Source organism: Aquila chrysaetos, chromosome 20 (genome assembly GCF_900496995.4).
Source record: "Aquila chrysaetos chrysaetos chromosome 20, bAquChr1.4, whole genome shotgun sequence".
NCBI lineage: Eukaryota > Metazoa > Chordata > Aves > Accipitriformes > Accipitridae > Aquila > Aquila chrysaetos.
The window spans coordinates 11,095,117-11,113,711 of record NC_044023.1 but is presented as its reverse complement, the minus strand read 5'-3'; the positions used below and the strand labels follow the sequence as shown (position 1 = coordinate 11,113,711).

The window sequence follows — 18,595 nt, the reverse complement described above, 5'->3', positions numbered from 1 at the left end:
GACAACAGAGCTAGTTCACCTCACACGGACCCCTTACTCTGCTTCCACAGCAACCCCCGCAGTCTTGCACGTACCCACCCTGCCCACACCCAGCAGCACCCGCTCACTCACGGTGGCGGCAGTCTTTGCCCCCGAAGCCAACAGGACAGAGGCAGGAGTAGGTCCCCCAGCTGACAGAGCAGGTGCCGCCGTTCTTGCAGGGGCTGGAGTCGCAGAATGTGTGCTTGGCATGGCAGCCTGGAGGTAATCAATGTCACCCACATCAGCCTCGACCTGCTCACCACCTCCCCCCAGCCCACAGGGAGAGGCACCACTGCCCACCAGCCCTTTCCTTGGTTGCCAGAGGGGGAAGCCCAGCCGCTCAGTCTCTCCGCACAGGCCCTGCCTGCTCAGAGATAAGGAGCAGCAACAGCCTTGATCCTCATGCCACAAGAAATACACTGCGGAGCTGGACTGACTACCTAGCATCTCCCAGCCAGGCCAGCTCTGCAGACTCTGCACTTGGGATCAGGGGACATTCCCAGAACGTTAGCTGGGGTGGGGACTGGCTCATTTAGGGAGGAGGCCCTGTTCTTCAGTGGAAAGCTTCTCAGCTCCAGCTGTGCTGCCATGACACTGTTAGAGCCTGGCAGTGCTGCTGTGTGAGCAGGAGATGCTATTCCCAGGGCAGGGGCTGGCAGGAGCAGAGGCACTGGTACCTGCAGCAGTTCCGTTGTTGGCGATGTAGGAGGCCAGATCAATGCGTTTGCTGTCGATGTATAGGTCTCTCATGCATCCCACAAAGTCCCGGTGAGTGACAGGGAAGTTTTCTGGCAGGTTGGGGACCCCTCCGAGGAGCAAGGGACCTGTGAGGTCCAGGGACCTACAAGGACAGAAGCCCAGGGCTTTAAAAGCCACAGCAACCTCAGGCCGACCAGCTGGCTCCCCGGCACAAGGGGCTGGGAAGCAGACATCCTTGGGGCCAGGCAGACACAGCCAAGGTCCCAGATGTGAAGGGCTGACACCGCAGGGGACCCAAGTGCCCTGCTCCTTTCCCCACTGCAACAGTGCCCAGCAGTCCCCAAGGAACTCACTTCTTCGAGCTGGTCTGCACACCCTCTGCGGCACAGGAGTAGTTCCCGATCTCACTGCCAAACTGCAGGGCCACTGAGGCATCACATTCATCCACTGTCAGGATGGCCACCTTGTCCTTGGAGGGGCCCTGCACCACCCCCAGGGTGCTGACCTTGGGCTGAAACCAAATGCAGGGCGTTAGCAGCACATGTGCCCCCAGACCCAGGCACCCAAGGGCTCACACAACAGCAAGGAAAGGGCCTGAGCATGGCCCACGCACCACCGCACTGCTGGAGGTGTGAGCGAGGCAGGAGGGACATCTCTGGCCAAGCCCAGCAAGCAGCACCAGAGATGGACATGGGCGAGGACACTGCATAGAGTGCATTCCTGCAGCCTCCAAGTGTGGTCCTGAGGGTCAATCTCCCCTGCACCTGGCTGTCTGCTCCACTGCACCCATCCCCAAGGGCTGAAAACTACCTCTACCTTCTCTCCACAGCCTCCCCCGTGGGGCAGAGCCAGAGAACAGGAGAGCCAGAGAACAGGAGAGCCAGAGCCGCTCGCTCAAGCCTCACGGGGAGAGACCCACGCGCACGGGGAGACAGCTGGGGCACACGTACCTTGTTGTAGTAGCGGAGCTGCAGCGTGTGCCACTGCCCATCACTCACACCCCCCGGCAGGTAGGGACTCACCACCGTGCTAGACTCTCCTGCGGAGACAGGGATGATGGCATGCTGGGGGAAGCCGGACAGCCCTCAGACACACCCGCCCCTCCTGCAGGCACCAAGCCCGCCGCGCTGCCGACGGCCTCGTGCAGGGATGGAGAAGGGCTTCAGGGAGACAAGCTCAGCACGCCGGCCTCTGCCTGCTGCAGCCTTGCAGCAGGAGTGGGGAGGGTGGAATTGCAGCCCTAGAACCGGTCGCCAGCACCCCGGGATGGCTCCTCTGTCCAGGCTGACTGCCAGGGTGCTGTGGCACCGTGCATCTGGCCCTTGCCAGCCACTCACTGCTGAGCCTTGCCCTGAGGAGACGAGCGCAACCAGAGCTACAGTAGCAGGATGGCCATCAGGCACTGCACGCAGAGGAGAGGGCAGGAGCACCGGACCCAGGACAGGAGGGAAGCCCCAGTTGTTAACAACAAGGGCCCAGTGCTCCTGGCAGCTCATCCTGACACACCTCAGGGCAGGCAGGATGGGCACAGCAATGGCACAAGGCAGCAGGGATGAGACCGACAGGATAGCAAACACCCTCCCAGGAGGGTCCTCCTCTCCAGACTGGTTCACGGCAAGGCAAGAGGTGAAGCTCGCGGTGACACAGCGAGGCAGAACAGCAGTGGAGACCCCAAAAGGGTTTGTGCTCACAACACCCCTTCTGCACTTGCACTCCTGAGCCTAGGGAGAGTCCCGAGACACACACGTGCCTCCTGTGCCATCCACTCACGCTCACCAACACCTCTCTCAAACCCACCTCCCTTAGCACAGGCTCCATCCAGGGCAGCACCCCACTCTCCCCGCTCAGCACAGGCCTTCTCATAGCTCCCACAGCACAAATCCCCTGACGGGCCGGGCCAAGCTTACCTGTGGAGTATTTCAGCTGGACCTGCCCCTGGATGATCTCTACCGCCAGGAAGTCGTGCCTCTCGTTTAGGCGCCCATTGTAGAGCAGGAGGCCGCTGGGCTCCACGGTGCTGAACCTGGGGCAAGGGAGGAAGCGGGAGGGCAGGGTGGGCACAAGGAGCACACGGAGAACCCCACTCTCCCGTGGCATGGACCAGCATCCCAGCACAGGGACAGGGTGAGACCTGGGCCTGGCCCCAGGAGCAAGCCCAGCTGGGAAGGGGCTGAGAGATTGATCCAGCGGACGCTTTGGGAGCATGGGGGCCTGGCGTGGAGGCAGAGAACTGGCAGCAGGGAAGGGCAGAGGCACTGAAGGAAGGGATGAGCTGATGCCAGGGGAGACATGACAGTGTAGATTCAGAGCCCTTTGGCTAAAGGCACCAGGGCAGCCCCGTGGCAAGGCAAGGCTGGCAACGCTGGGGTCTGGAGAGCATCAGCGAGTCCCTGGACAGGCCCAGGGCGCACAAGATCCACCAGAGCAGGGCCAGGTGAACTGGCGGATGCTGGTGTCCAGTGGAGGAAGGAGAGGACTCACGAGAGGGCGAGGGTGAGGTGGAAGCGCTGGCGCAGGCCCCGGAACATGACGAAGGATCGCGGTGGGAAGGAGCGCGTGGACACCTCGCAGAAGGGTGTTTCGAAGCCGCCTGCCGGACACTGGCAGTGGAAGCCCCCATCAGCGCCGTTGGTGCAGGTGCCGCCGTTGCGGCACACGCCGGGCACGCAGCGCCCCGAGCGGCTGTCCACTTCGCAGTTCTCGCCTGGTGGGGAGCAAGACGAGAGGCTTGGGACACGTCCCGGACCGGGGGCACGAACGCAGCGGCCACCCATCCACTCCTTGCCCTGGAAGTGCAGACCTCAGCCTGGGTTTGGGGCAGGGCAACCAGGGGGCAGGAGTTTGTGGGGCAGCTGGGGGCAGGCAAAAGCTGTGACAACCCAGGTGTCACCCAGGTGTTCCCCACAGTAGCCAGCAAGCTAGCTACCACCGCCGGCCCTGCAGCAAGAGCCACTGGGCTGGATGGGATGCCAGCTCTGGCTGAAGGGGCAAGTTTGGACCCAGGATGGCATGGGAATGGGACAGGAGGGGACTGGCCACAGCTGGGCTGCACAGTCCTAAGGATGGAGAGGCAAGGACAAGCTCAGGGAAGTCCTGGCAATGCTGAGAGTGCCTCCTTGGGCACTGCCACCACACAGGCCTGGGACGGGCATCGCAGTCCTGGCTCTGGGGTGTGGGGACAGCCCAGCACCACCGAGCTCCCCTGCCAATAGCTAGGAAAGTCTCGTAACCCTGCATGCAGGCTCTGACATAGGAGCAAAACCCACGTGGAAACCAGCCAGATGAGGGACACCGAATACCCTTGCACCTTGCTGGCACCGGTAACGGGGATGCCCCAAGCCAGCTCAGCAGTGCAGTGCAGTGCAGTGCAGGGGGTCTGGCCAGCCCCTTTTCCCATGCTGTTCTCGCAGCATGCAGGGAACCACTCAGCTGCAGTCCTACGCCCCGGGCCCTGCTCCCATTACTTGCTCCGTGGCACGCAAGGAGGATGAGAAGACAGCATGAAGTGACAGGGAAACGAGCTCATTAACCCTTCTGCTAATGGCTGTTCACGCTTCAAATGCTGGGGGTTAATTACCACTGACTCTGCTTATCTCACCAGGAGCCACCAACAGGAGAGTGGCTCCAAGGCAGCCATCTGCTGCCGCGCTCTCCCTCCCGGCAGGGAGGGCAAGGCAGAGGCTCCCTTCCCAGTAGCCACAGGCCACCTTCCCTCATGCCCAGGTTGCCAGTGGCCAGGCACGGGTCTCCACAGCCTGTTGGGGACTTGTGGCAACAAGACACTGGCCGGCCCAAGGATTCCCCTCATGGCTAGGACCAGATCTGCCTGGATCGGATCCTGCCTGTTGCGGCAGCTAGGCCCAGCCTCGCCTTCTGTTTTGGGTGGGCAGCAGCTCACCCACCGCACATGGGGCCAGCGTGGGTTCCAGACCTCTGCCAGACCAGCTGAAGACTGGCACAAGCTGAAACCAGTACCTCCAATGGTCCCAGAGCCCATCACCCCACTGACAGGGGCAGGGCCGAGGAGCCTCCTGTGCCCCAGCCTGGCACGGTCCAGCTTGGTCCCCCTGCTCTGTGAAAAAAGCTGGGAGGTGGTGGCCAGGGTGCCCAAGAACCCTCCATGCCACCTCCCTACAAGACAGATTTCTATGGCAACCTCAGCCCTGCACATCCAGCGCCATGGAAACACGGAGAGGTGGGAGCAGAGCCAGACCTCTGCGGGCAAAGAGGGGCTCTGACACCTGCCGCCCCGCTGGGAAGAGGACCCCACCATGGTGCCGGCAATGCCAAGGGACCCGCTCACCCATCCTCCCGTGGCCCCCAGACCCGGGCACTCACCGCTGAAGTGCTGGCGACAAACGCACGTGTATCCCCCCTCCTTGCGGGTGCAGATCCCGCCGTTCAGGCAGGGGTTGGAGTAGCAGAGGTTGATCTCTGTTTCGCAGTAGTCCCCGGTGAAACCCTGCGGGCAGCGGCACCGCAGGCCAGTGATGGGGTGGATGGGCCGAAAGAGTGTAGAGGGGGAGGCAATGAAGGGGGCTGAGCTGTCGAACTTGAGGACGGAGATGCACTTCATGTAGTTCTGGCAGGGCTCCCGCAGGCAGACGTTGTCGTCAAAGGGCAGCACCTCCAGCATGGAGGCGCCCGTCAGCGCCATGCGCTTCATGTACAGCTGCTCCTGCAGCTCCTCCGAGCTGAAGTAGCGCCCGCCCCGCGGCGCCAGGGCTGAGAAGCTGACGTTGAGCACCGTGCCGCCCACGTCCGTGTCGTTCTGGATGTTGAAGATGAAGATGTCCTCCTTGGGCGTCGCGAGCACGGTGGCCACCCCTTCCAGGAACGTGGACAGCAGCGGGGAGAGGAAGCGCTCCTGCCACATGTTCTCCAGCCGCACCGTGATGCTGTTGGCCAACATGTCCTCTGTGATGATGATCACCCGCAGGACGCACTGGGCCGTCACGCTGTGGATCCCATCTGCGGGAGGGAACAGGGAGACGCTGCAGGTCTTTGCCTGCTGCTTGGAGGGTCTCCTCCTTCCCACCCCAGGGCAGAGCCCTGCACCCCAGTGCAGCCCCCAAAAGGCCCAAGTCCTTGGCTAAGGAAGCTTGGAGCCACAGCCCCGGGGGCTAGCAGGGTGCCACCCGGGCTGGAGGGGAGCATCGGTGCAGCTGCACCTTCTCCTTATCCTCAGGCTCTCCACTGAGATAACTCTCATGTTTCCTCCCTGTCCCGGATCTCGGCAGTAAACTGAGCTCTCAGTAACAAAGATGCTGGTGAGATTCGGGCAGAAGGAAGTCCCAGCAGGAGGTTGGGCAAACACAGGAGCCGATGCCAGGGCCCGGGGTGTTTTGCTTCCCCACTGCACCCTGTCTGCCTCCCCCACACTGCCTTTCCCTGCGCTCTCCTACTGTTTCCTTCCTCTCTCCTTCAGGGTCTCCAAGGCTTTTGTGCCATTCTCCCTGCTTCCCCCCTTCTTATCTGCTCCGCATCTCTTCCTCCCTCAGCCCATCTCCGGTTTGTTTAATTCTCTTTAATCTTTATTTTCCTTGGAAACAAACTCCCTCCTCTTGGGACCCCGCACCACACGAGTGATCTCCTGGGCACGAACACAGGAGCGTGCCCACCTACTCTCTCCCAGGACCCTGGCCGTTAGCAGCATCTCACCCCCACGTTAGGCACACTCACGTGCCAGCAGCTCAGGCTGCAGGGGTGCAGGCAGCGCAGCACCAACCTGGACTGGCAATGGCGCAGCTCCCACCGCAGCACCCACCCCAGCAGCTCTGAGATTTGAGGCCCCCTGCCTCACCCCACCTACCCAGCTCCCAGAAAGCCAACAGATCCCGCTACCTTGGAGGGTCATACCCTGCTGCAAATTAGGAAATACTGGCAAAGATGGGAGCTGGACAGACAGACAGATGTGACCATGTTCCTAATTCCTCCAGGAAACCCTGCTACAATCACAGGCAGGCACAGAGCACCCCTCCCAGCAAGACAGACTGTAATTACCCCAGCTGGGGACCCGTCAGGCAGCAAGCCCCATACCTTGCTCAGGTAAAACCCCCATCGGTCCCTTCCAGAGCACAATTGCACCAGCCCACTCCCTTTTGCTGAGGCTGTCGCTCTTCCCCCTGTCTGCCCAGGCAGAAGTTTGGGCAGTGGTTTTATTTTTCAGCCTTTAACTCTCCTTTCCACGTGCCCCCAGTCAGTGGCTTTGCCAGTAGGTATCCCACAAAGCAGCCTGCCAACGTCCCCCTCCCTCAGGCCACCCCAGGCACCTTTGCTAGCCACTTTGGCTGGGGCACCCGGAGGGAGAAGCCTGCCTGCTGCTCCAGGACACCTCCGCTCTCCCAGTCCCCCTCCTCCTGGGCCCTCCGCTCCCAGCACAGGCTCCGGCAGGCAGAGCCAGCCTTCAGCATGGCGAAGCAAGGACTGCGCCAACCTCTGTGGCCCCAGAAACGCTCAATGAGGCTCATCAAGAACCTCACTGCTCCTGGTGAAATGGGACGATCCGCCGTCCAGCCCATTGCCAGCACCCCAGCGCTGGTGCCCCACAGGTGTTGGCAGCACACAGCTGTTGCCTGCTGTTCCCACCTCTCACCCCACATCTACCCGAGAGCCCCAAATCCCAATGTTTTCTTGGAAACCTGGCTCTCATCGTCATACCAAGACAACATTTACATCAGCACATCTCAACGGTGACTCCCAGGACTATTCCTGGGTACCAAGCCTTGCTGTAACATCCCCTACATGTGACCAATAAATGGCAAATGCAAGCCACCCCCTTCCCCGGGGATACTGGGTTTGCCTGCTTGTGCCTGTCTGCAGGCAAGGCCACCCGAACGATAGGCAAGGAGTTTTCTGGGATGCTTCCCTTTCCCTATCTGCCATGCTGACCGCTGGCCGGTAAATCAGCATCCTGGCAGGTAAATCGGCCCCACAGAGACAGCCTCATGCATCCTCTCCTGGGCATCCGTGTCAGGTTCAACACTCTGGGCCACAATTTAAATGCTGACACGGGAGATGGGCTTGTGAAAAGGTAGACAGGAAGGTGGATCTCACTTCAAGGGAAGAGCGGCTAAAGCAAAGATGCCCCCAGCATCACAGAAGGCAGCCCCCAATCTGCCTCACCCCAGCCCTCACCCGTCCCCCAGCACCCGCTGGTGTGGGTAAACCAGGCACCCAAGGCTGGGCTGCTCACGCTCTGTCCCTTCAGCTCGCAGCCAGAAAGCTGAAGGACGAGCCCTCAGCAGCTCTGGCTGTTCACAGTCCAGAGGGCAGCCGTGTGTGTTATAACCAAGCACACTGGTGTGACCACCCTGTTAGAAGGACCTTGCACCTTTCAAAGGTGCCACGGTCCAGTCTAGCCCGCAGTGGCCCCGGAGGGACCACAGTGCATTACTGGTATGAACACAGGAAAGCTGCTCGTTCACTCACACACTCTAATTTCTGCCTCTCTCCCGGCCTGGGAGACATGGGTGTGAGACCACCCTGTGCTGTTCAGAGCAGGGAGGGGATGCACAGTCTTCAAGGTGATCCTGTCCTCAGCCGTGCGAAGGCGCAGCACAGCCCTGTGCCACTGCACCTCCCCTGCCCGCCCTTCCAAATGGCACATAACTGCACGGCACATCTCCCGCACACAGATGTAACCTGGGCAGCTGCTCAAATGAGCGCTGCTACCAGAACGCGCAGGACTGACTAACAGACCGTACCGTTGCCACCAGGCAGCCCTGGCCAGCCTATGCTGGGGCCACTTGCAAAACAAGCCTGGCAAACCCAGCCAGACCCTGCTCAGCACTGCTTCACCTCCTGCAATCCAGCGCAAGGTGGCATGAGGGGCAGCAGGATTCCAGGCACCCTGGTAAGCCCCAGCCCCGACAAGGACTAGGGGTGTAAATGCCAGCCCCCCCCATCCCCTACCCGTGCCCCAGCTCCAAGCCTCATGTGCAAAGCTGCCTTTACTGTTCCTCTCTTCCCGTGGCTGCTGCGCTGCAAAGCCTTTTGATTTCCCCCAGCCCCGTTTGAAGTTTGCAGTGCAGGAGGATTTAAAGATTGAAATGTCTCCTTTTTTTCCCCTCTCTCTCTTCTACTCTTCAGAAGGTGAAAGCTTTCTGGCGACCCTGCAAATTCCCGCGCAAGCACCAGCCTGCGCGCCGGGGCTGGTGCTCTGGAGATAAGGCTCGCACCGGGCTGGGGGAGCAGCGGTGCCAGTACAGTCACCCAGGAGCTAATCTCCTGGAGGAAGGGGGGTTGCTTCTCTCTGAAATCAAACTGCTCCCACCCCTTATGGAAGCAAGGTGAGAAACCACCCCTCTGTGTGACAACCTGCTGGCTCCGACATGGAGGGCAGCATGAGCAGTGGTTAACAAGCAGCTCTGTCCAGCACCTGGCTGGATGTGCCAGGGGATTTAGACCTGCCTGGGCTCGACGCAAGGAACTAGCATCGTCACCTGCGTCCCCCAAGGCATCTTTTCTCTGCAAGAGGCTCATGGGCTGCAGAGATCACCCAGCCCTGGGGAGGCAGGAGTGAGCAAAAAGCCACAATCCTGGCTCAGCCGTACTTGGCATAAGATGCTCCCCAAGCCACCAGCAACCTGGCATCCCTCCCTGAGGAACCACCCGCTGAGGCAGCACCCCGGGATGCCACCACTTCGACACCAGCTCCCTTCTCAGCGGGAAGCTGCGCCGTGTCCCCGCTCCCTCTCCTCTCCCTTTGTCCCCTCCTCGCGGTTTGCCTCTCTGACCAAGGCAAGTACGAGCTCGGTTTGAGCCCAGCTGCCTCCCCCTCTCCTCTCTCCGGCTCATGGTTCACCCGCAAGCAGCCACGAGGCCCAGAGGACAGCTCTCGCTCTCCCCAAGGGCTGCTCAGCGCCCAGCAATAGGCAGGCAGACATCTGCCTGATTTATGGCTGTTGTTAGGCCTTGGCTGATGCGACGCTGAGTCCTGGGGCAGACTGGAGGCCAGCAATGCCTCTCAGGAGCAAGGAGGCTGTGGCCGGGGAAGAAGGTGGGCTGCAGGTTGCCCGACGCCTTTAGCATTGCCCAGCCCACGGCAGGAAAGCCCAGGTGCCCCTTTCCCAGTTCCCCACAGCAATGTGGAGCCCAGCCCCGGCCCCACAGCCCTCCTCAATAAGGTCCCCCATAATACGCTGTCCTACCTCAGCATTACAGCCAGGGCTGCCTCCCCCCTCGGCTCCATGCAAGGGGAAGCAGATGGTTAAGAGAATGACCTGCTGCAAACAGGGTGGAAAGAAAAAAAAAAAAAGCTACCAAAAGAAAGCCCAAAGCTGGCTGGAGGCACTGACCCCCCCTGGGAGGCATTTTAATCACGAATGCTCAGCCTTTCTGATTAAATCCTGTGGCTGGAGAGCTGGTGCCTGGTGAATATTCATGCAGCAGAACGAGGAGCCCCAGAAACATGCCTACAGGGAAAGGAACAGGGAGAAGGGATGTGACGGGCTCTAACCCCTGTGCTGGGCAGCACCAGGTCACTGTGTTTGCATTTCCAGGACTGACAATTACCAGCTTCAAAAGCTGCGAAGCTACAGAAAGAGGAGCTCCAGCCAGAGAGCGTGATGGGCAGCAGATTCCTCCTGGGGAGTTGCACTGTCAGCCTGGGAATGGAGCTCCAGGCCTGTGCTGGAAACCTCCTGGGGGGAAGCAGGACTGCTGACCGCTGCCCAAGGGTCTGCTGGGTCTGTCAGGGCAAGAGCCCATCTCTCCTGTCCCCCTGTGCTGCCAGAGGCTCTCCTGATCCCCGGGCAGCACCCCAGCCCGCCATGCGGCACTAGCCATGGGCTCCAGCCAATGCTCCCAACCCAAGGGCCCTTGGAGTCACTAGCAGAGGTCCTTCTTCCCCTACAGCAAACATTTTAGACTTCAGCCTCCCAGGGAGCTCCAGGGATTGGGAAGAAGGCAGCTCAGCAAAAACAGCCTCCCTGACCCAGGACCCCCCTCCACTTGGGGTGACCAGGAGCTCAGAAATAGGCTCTGGTGCATCACCGCCTGCCCTCTTCTGGGCGGCAGAGCCAGTGTCCAAGAGACCGAAAGCCACCGCTCTGACTGCAACACCCTGAGCGGCCACCCAGAGATGGCGAGGGTGCTCTGGGGACAGACGGGGTGGCTTTCACATTTGCAGCTGAGGAGCAGTAAAACACCTCCAGACAGAGAAGCCAGGAAAGGAAGAGACAGGCACAGGTAAGGTGAACATTCCTCACCACCTCTGAAGGGTTTTGGCAGACATCTCAAGATTTTGATGATACTTGACAAGTTAAGAGATCTCAGAAGTAAATCAGACTCCCCTCACCCAGCACACAGTATGAATGTCACTCTCCCGGTAGCTCTAAAGACAGGGACTAAAATATAATAACCAAGATGACTCCAAAACCGTGCCCTAAGCAGGAACAGAAATCCTTGTCTCCCACCCTAACTTTGTGGTCAGCACCTCCAGCTGTGATGGACTAACAGGGGCAGAAGCTCCTGAGAGTGGGCTCCTCAAGAAAGGAGAGGCATGCAAGTTCTGAAAGGCCAGGGCAGCCCTGGGACCCTTACCTGGCTTGAAAAGATGGCTCTGGTGTGTTCAGACATAGGAGTCAGGACAAATGTGCCCTAGGGAGGTCCTCCCTGCCAGGCTGGGATTTTAGGTGAGATATCTTGGACAAATGGCTCCCCTCACCAGGCCAAGCTCCTGGGCTGCAGGCTGAGGGGAGCTGTGTACAAAGAGCTCGAGAGGAACAAGGGTAACGCAGCAGCCACAGCTGAGTGCGGCCGAGCCTCCACCCTCGCCACCAGCCCGGCAGCCTGGCCCAGTGCAACCAGTCTGGAATGGTTTAAAGTCAACATGACATCAGTCTCCTACAACGCCCTGATTCCGCACTGTGCTGCTGGCCATGGACACAGTCCTACCGCCCCACTGCCTTGCATCCTCAGCGGCCAAGAGCAGTTTTTAGCAGCCATAGGTGCCCACGTTGCCTGCAAGGAGCTGGGGTCAGTTTTGAGGCTGTCAGTCCCCCGGGAAAGGCACTGGTTTGTGATGGCCCAAGTCTTTGCCTCCTACAAGGGGCTGAGCTGAGAACACATGCAGCTCACAGGCAGGCAGAAGGGCCCCTCACCCTGTGTTTTAGGGGGATCCAGCCTCGCTCAAAGGGACCATAAAGCTCACAGGCAGGCAGGGAAGCTGCTCTCTCCTTGGATGTTGACCCTCGGGGCACCCACCTAGGTGCTATTGTTGCCTTCCTGCAGGAGGAAGGCGCTCCAGCGCGACGCCGAGCCCGGGCAAACAATGCAGCCGGGTCTGAATGTCCTGGCCGCCAGCTCTGCAAACCCACCTGCCCACCCTCCCCCTGCACACAGCGACAGCATGGGGCCGACGGAGCTGCCAGCTGGGCGGGGGGCTTCAAACAATAAAGATGGAAAAACCAAACCAGACCTCCACCTCCACAGCCATTATCAAAGCCAACAAAAGGCCCGTTTTCTAGTGTCTCGCTTCCCTCCCCGGTATGGCTCTTCCCCTTCCATCTTCTCCCCTCCTTCGTGAGCGCACCTCTCCCAGTCTCCCTTCCCGCTGGAAGATGACGACACTCTAATTGCAAGGGCCCCCTCGCCGCGAGGCGGCTCGACGCAGGACTTCGGGACGTGATTGTCTCCTGCCTTTGTGCAGGGTTAAGTGTGCGAGGAGGCAGGGCTTGCATAAACACACTCGGGCAGAAGCTGGAAAGGTCAAAACCAGCCCCGTCTCCAGCGATGGGCATGTGTGTGCCTGCACCGCTCTCAGCCAGCCCTCTGGTTACAATTAACCCCCAAAGAGCCCCAATCCACTGACGGGCTGGTGCTGGCCGTGCAGGATTGCCTTGAACAGGTCTCCTCTTAAAGCCCTCGCTCCATCTTTTGAAAGAAATCCTCCTCTCACTGAATAAGCTGGATAGAGAGAAGTAAAAAGGGAGGGCAGCTGTAGCCGAGGGTCAGGGGAGCATCACGATTCAATGTACAGCTCCCCAGGCACTCTCGGTAATTCGGCGCTTGGCCCCTCCAAAGAGGGCTCTTGCCCTCCCTCCCCCGGAGCCGCCCCTCGGTTCAGCGATGGACGGATGCCTCCATTTCAGATCACACATCCGCAAGCAAAGAAAGGCTGATGGTGAAGGCAAAGCTCAGGCGGCAGGGATCTCCAGGTCCAAACCCTGCTTTCTCACAGACAAGCCCCTAGGTCCATCTTTGCCCTGCCCTCAGCTGGGCTGGAGGGGACCCCAACACTCCCCAAAGCCACCCTGGCAGCTACCGCTAGCATCCGCATTTGGATACTCCGGCAACACACGATGCGAGAGTTTTAAGCGCCGCGCTCTGAGGTTTGTCACAGCTGTCCCCTGCAACACTAAGTTGGCTGCAGAAAGAGGGTACCAGGTTTTAGAAGCCGCACCACAATGCACAGGTGCCACAGCCAGAATCCAGACTGAACCGTTTGCTACCAGCAGATGGGTATTTTTAAGAAGGCTCCTTCCACCCCGAGTTCAATCCTTCCCTCCCGAGCACAGCCAGGGAAGCGTTCGGTCCCAGCAGGGAGAAAAGCCACCCGGGCTTGGGAGCGAAGCGGCGTGCCAGCCCCTGGGCTGGCAGCTTGGCCACCCCGGGAACCGGCTGCTTGCCTGGCCAGCACCCTACAGCGCACATCACAGCCTTGCTGGCGAGAGCACCTCCAAAGGTGTCTCGCTAGCAGCTACAAGCGATCCTCACAGCTGAGTAACGATGCTTTGTTCTTGCAGACCACCTCCGGCCTCGGCCCCCTTACAGAGCGCTCCGCTGTAGCACGTCCCCCCACTGCCACCCTTCCCAGCCCCTCCAGTACTACTCCCCGATTGGAAGGGACTCCCAATCCAAATCTTGTTGCCAGTCCCCAACGTGCCCCCCTCCCCCCAATGCAGAATGGGCTCCCCGAGGGGGACCACGCAGAGCCCCCCTAAAGGTACTGCACTAAAGGTTTAATGATTTTCACACCCTACCTGTGACAGTCATCAGCATGGAGGCCACGAGTGGACGGTTGTTGTCCAGCTTACGGCTCAGCCTCAGCTCCCCGCTCGATTGATTTACAATCAACAAGTGCAGTTCATTTCCCCGCTCAAAGGTGTAGAAGAGGCGGTCAGACACATCTGGGTCATAAGCTGGGACCTTCCCTATGACCCCCGAGGGGAAGGTGTTGGACTTATTGGACACATAGTTATTGAACAGGATCTGGAAGTTCTTCAGAACAGGGCTGTTGTCATTCTGGTCAATAAGTTTGATGTGGACTGTGGCTCTGCTGACCAGAGGGGCAGAGGTGGCCTGCACTACAATCACGTACTCGGGTTTTGTCTCATAATCCAGGTCTATCAAGGCTGTGAGCTCTCCAGAAAAGATGTCCATCTGGAATATCTCGGGGATGTTGCCTTCCACAATTTGGTACATGATCTGGGCATTGGGTCCCTCATCCGGGTCGATGGCTGTGATTTGGGCCACAACGGAGCCTACGATGCTGTTCTCCTTTACCAAGACCTCAAACTCTTCAGCTGGAAAGACAGGGGCATTGTCATTCACATCCTGAATGGTAACCTGGATATGGACAGGAGTTCGCTGAGGAGGGATGCCCCTGTCCACAGCGTACGCAGTCAGCTCGTAGACAGGAACGTTCTCACGGTCCAGCCTGCGGACAGTGCGAATGATCCCCGAGGTGGGCTCTATGGTGAAGTCTCCGTCCCCATCCTCCCCGTTCTGGAAGGTGTACTGCACTCGCCCGTTGGTGTGGGCATCCCGGTCGGTGGCAGAGATCTGGAGCACGCTGGTGAAGGGAGGTGCGTCCTCAGAGATCATGCCCTGGTAATGAGGGCTGACAAACTGGGGGGCATTGTCATTAACGTCATTCACCATGATTTCAACATAGGTGGTGTCTGCTTTCTGGGGGATCCCATTGTCCTTGGCAGTGATAGCCAACGTGTACGTGACCTGGTCCTCATAGTCCAGTTCTGCCTGGAGAGTGATGGCCCCGGAGTCTGGATCGATGCGAAACTGAGGGACGTTGTCTTCTAGGTAATATGTGATGCGGGCGTTTTCCCCCACATCATCGTCCGTGGCGCTGATCACCACCACGGTGCTGCCCACGGGCCGGTCCTCGTTGATGCTCACAGAGTAGTGGGCACTCTGGAACACGGGCCGGTGTGTGTTGGCATCTGTGATGTTGATGTGAACGTGGCAATTGTCACGCAGGGTGCGATCAGAGGCCGTCACGGTGAGCACGTAGCGCCTCTCCTGTTTGTAGTCCAGCGGCAGAGACAGAGTGATGAGACCCATCCCGCCTTGCGTGCTGATGGAGAAGCGGTTCCGCGTGTTGCCTCCCGTGATCTGGTAGGTGATGGCACTGTTCACATCCCGGTCGATCGCTGTGACGCTGAGGACACTGGTCCCTACGGCTGCGTCCTCGTTCAGGCGGATGAAGTACTCCTTCTGGGTAAACTCAGGACGGTTGTCGTTGACATCCATGACGGTGATGGTGACACTGGCGGAGGCAGATAAAGATGGAGAGCCGTGGTCCCGAGCCTCTACCCCAAAAAAATAGTGCTCAACCGACTCCCGGTCCAAGGGCCCGCTGACCGTGATCCACCCCGTGGCACTGTTCACCACGAAGGGCGTGTCGGCCGAGACCCCCGTCAGTTTGTACTCCAGGCGCGAGTTCTCACCGTAGTCTGCGTCCACGGCCTGGATGTGGATGACGGAGTGGCCGAGGGGAGCGTTCTCCAGGACGGAGATTTGGAAAGGGGTGCTGACAAAGATGGGGGCATGGTCGTTGATGTCCACCACCTGGATGCTGGCCATGCCGGTGTTGTTAGAGAGGGGAGGGCGCCCGGCATCCTGAGCCCGGATCCTCAGGGCGTACTCCCGCTCCACCTCAAAATCCAGCGGGGCCACCACCTGTATCTCCCCAGTGATGCTGTCGATGGAGAACTGGCCCCGGCTGTTCCCGCTGATGATGTTGTAGTGGACCAGCGCGTTGTTGTCCTTGTCCAGGTCCGTGGCAGTGACGCGCAGGATCTCGGTGTGGGGCCGTATGTCCTCCCTCACCTGGACGATGTAGCGCTTCTCGCTGAACTGAGGGGTGTTGTCGTTCTCGTCAAGGACCGTGATGTAGACCTTGACTGTGGCGGAGCGGGGCCCCGGCTCCCTCCCCTGGTCGTTGGCCTCCACCACCAAGGAGTACCTCTCCATCTTCTCCCTGTCCACCGGCCCGCTGGTGGTGATGAGGCCGGAGCGGGGGTCGATCTCGAAGACGGCGTGGGCGGCCCGCTCGTTGACGAAGCGGTAGCGGATGTTGGCGTTGGGCGGGGAGTCGACGTCGGTGGCCCGCAGCTGCAGGATGGGGTATCCCTCCTCCACGTTCTCCCGGATGGTCTCCCGGTACTCGCCCTGCTCGAAGACGGGGTCGTGGTCGTTGCGGTCGGCCACGGCGATGGCCACCATGGTGGTGGCGGAGAGCCGGGGCGCCCCGTGGTCGGCGGCCGTCACGCGGAAGTAGTGCAGCTCCATGCTCTCGCGGTCGAGGGCCTGCGTGGTGGTGATGAGCCCGGCCCGCGGGTCGATGCTGAAGAGCTCCCGCGAGCGGCTGTTCATCAGGGCGTCCATGGAGTACACCAGCCGCCCCGCCTCGCCCCCGTCGGGGTCCTGGGCCGCCACCGCCACCACCGCCGTCCCCGCCGGCTGGTTCTCCGCCACCTCCGCCTGGTAGTTATACTGGGGGAACAGCGGGTGGCGGTTGGGGGCTGCGCGCCGACCCCGCCGCCCCGGGGACGGGGACGGAGACGGGAAGGGGAGCGGGCGCGGCGGGGCGGCGCGGGGCGGGCAGCGCGACGGGGACCGGCGGCGCGGCGCCGCGGCCAGCCCCGGGGGAGCCGCCGCCGCCGCCGCCGCCCAGCACGGCACGGCGGCGGGGCAGCCTCCGCGGGCCGGCGGCCCCCAGCCCGCCGCCGGCGGCGCGGCGGCCCCCAGCCCGGGGGGGAACAAAGGGAGCATCAGCAGCAGCAGCGGCGGCAGCAGCAGCGGCGGCGGCGGCGGCGGCGGTCCCCGATGGCGGCGGCGGAGGCAGCAGCAGCGGCGGCGGCGGCGGCTCGGGGCGGCCACCGGCTCCTCCGCCGCCATGGTGCCTCGGCGGCCGCCGCCCGGCCCGGGCGCACGGCGGCGGGGCTCGGCGCCGCCCCCGCCTAGCGGCGGCGATGGCCGCCCCCCGCCCCGCTGCGCCGCGCCGCTGCCGCTGCTGCCGGGGGTGGCGGCGACGGCGGCGGCTCCTCCCGCAGCCCCAACATGGCTCCCGCCGCCCCGCCCCGGCCCGCCCCCCCCCCGCTACGCGCCCCCGCCCGCCCCGGCGCCGCCATCTTGAGGGAGGGAGGGAGCGACAGCGGGCGGGCCGCCGCCGGCCGCCCCGCTCCTCCGCCCTGCGGCGGCGGGAGCCGTCCTCCCCGGGGCCGCCGGCCGGGCTCCTCTGCGCAGCGCGGAGGGGCAGCCCCGGGGAGAGGGGGCGCGAGCGACGTGTCCCCTCGTGTGAGGGACGTGTCCCCTCGTGTGAGGGACGTGTCCCCGGTGCCAGCCGTGCCAGGCACCGTCTGCGCTTGCCGCCGCCACGTGCGGCACACCTGCCCTGGTGCGAGGTGTGCCCGCCCTCAAGTGAGACCCGCCGGCCATCGCGCACAGCGCGTCAGCCCTCACGGGAGGCACGGCCGCTGCCGGGCAGGACAGGCCGGGCCAGCGTCGCAGGGGCGGCGGGCGAGCTGCCTGCCGGCACGACCCGCCTCGTCCAGCCGGCTCACGGCCACCCGCCCGTGGCTGCCCCTCCAGGCGCGCAGAGCCCCGCCGTGCCAGGTCCGGTGATGGCCGACGGTGGTGCGGCTCGGCCTCCCCTCGCCCTGGCACGCCATGGCGCGGGCCCGTGCTTGGCCGCTGGGACGCCGTGAGGGGCTGCATCCCAGCCAGCCCCTAGTCCTGCGGGGGGCCCGGGGCCCGTGGACGCCGACCCTCAGCGCGCACCTCCGCTTACGCCCACCCCACCGCTGCTGCGGCGCTGCCAGTGCACCGGGCGACAAGCACGGTCCTCGTGCTCCTGCTAGCATCCCCGGGGCCAGGCCGCTTCCCCCAGGTGCTGAGAAGAGGCCCTGGGGTTAGCCGCCCTGCCGCTAGCAGAAGGGGCGAGGCAGGAAAACGCCGGTGTTTTGGCAGGAGGCACTGCCGATGCTTTGCAGCCCTAACGGCTCCCTCTGCCCGTCCATGTCCATCTGCAAGCAGCACCAAGTTCGGCATCTTCAGAGATGGGTTTTTTTACTGCGCGCATGAGAAAGGGCTTCCCCTTGTCCTGCACCGCAGGGCGGCAGCTCTCCCAGGGTGTCACAGCCCCTGCCGCTCGGCTCCGCCACCACGTGGCAGGGATTTAGCTGGCCCGCTCCTGTCCCCGATGCAGACCTCAGCCACCCCCACCCACCAGGTGAGGCATCAACACGGGAGAAGGAAAATTCAGTTTGGGGCCCTTGCATCGGATGGTTCATTAGCTTATCAGCCTTGCAACTTAGCTGTTGGTTTGATCTCAATCAACTAATATCGCAGCCTAATCCACTGAAGCTTGTAATAGGTTTAGGAATAACAGGGGTTTACGTCCTCATTAGCGTTCAGTGCGCTGCGGCGGGGGAAACATCCTTGGCCGCATCCTGTTGAAGAAGAGGGGAGCCTGAGCCATGGTGGCTGAGGCATGTGCTAGGGAAGAGAAGAGCCATACTGGGGAAGAAAATAGAGTAAATTTGGGAGATGGGTAGAATTTAGGATGGGGTAGGGAAGGGCAGGAAGTACACAGGACACACAGTGCCTCCATGCACATCCCAGCTCC

The 18,595-nt window shown here is 61.7% G+C and overlaps 1 protein-coding gene across 5 annotated transcripts in view; it reads right to left on the bottom strand.

The window, feature by feature from the left end:
- CELSR3 (cadherin EGF LAG seven-pass G-type receptor 3) overlaps nucleotides 1–16,940 on the bottom strand; it is a 34,961-nt gene extending 18,021 nt beyond the window's left edge. For 2 of the 5 annotated variants that reach the window (XM_041118769.1, XM_029995901.2), the window contains exons 1-8: nucleotides 13,707–16,935; nucleotides 5,059–5,691; nucleotides 3,202–3,424; nucleotides 2,628–2,743; nucleotides 1,671–1,759; nucleotides 1,074–1,231; nucleotides 699–862; nucleotides 112–237 (exon numbers count right to left, since the gene is read on the bottom strand). In XM_041118769.1, the coding sequence (XP_040974703.1) occupies nucleotides 112–237; nucleotides 699–862; nucleotides 1,074–1,231; nucleotides 1,671–1,759; nucleotides 2,628–2,743; nucleotides 3,202–3,424; nucleotides 5,059–5,691; nucleotides 13,707–16,866 (4,669 nt within the window). In that variant the 5' untranslated portion in view covers nucleotides 16,867–16,935. Of the gene's footprint in view, nucleotides 1–111; nucleotides 238–698; nucleotides 863–1,073; nucleotides 1,232–1,670; nucleotides 1,760–2,627; nucleotides 2,744–3,201; nucleotides 3,425–5,058; nucleotides 5,692–13,706 lie in introns of all 5 variants that reach the window. The other 3 variants (XR_005930969.1, XR_005930968.1, XM_041118768.1) reach the window with 3 other exon arrangements.
- Between the last annotated feature and the right edge of the window lie 1,655 nt (nucleotides 16,941–18,595).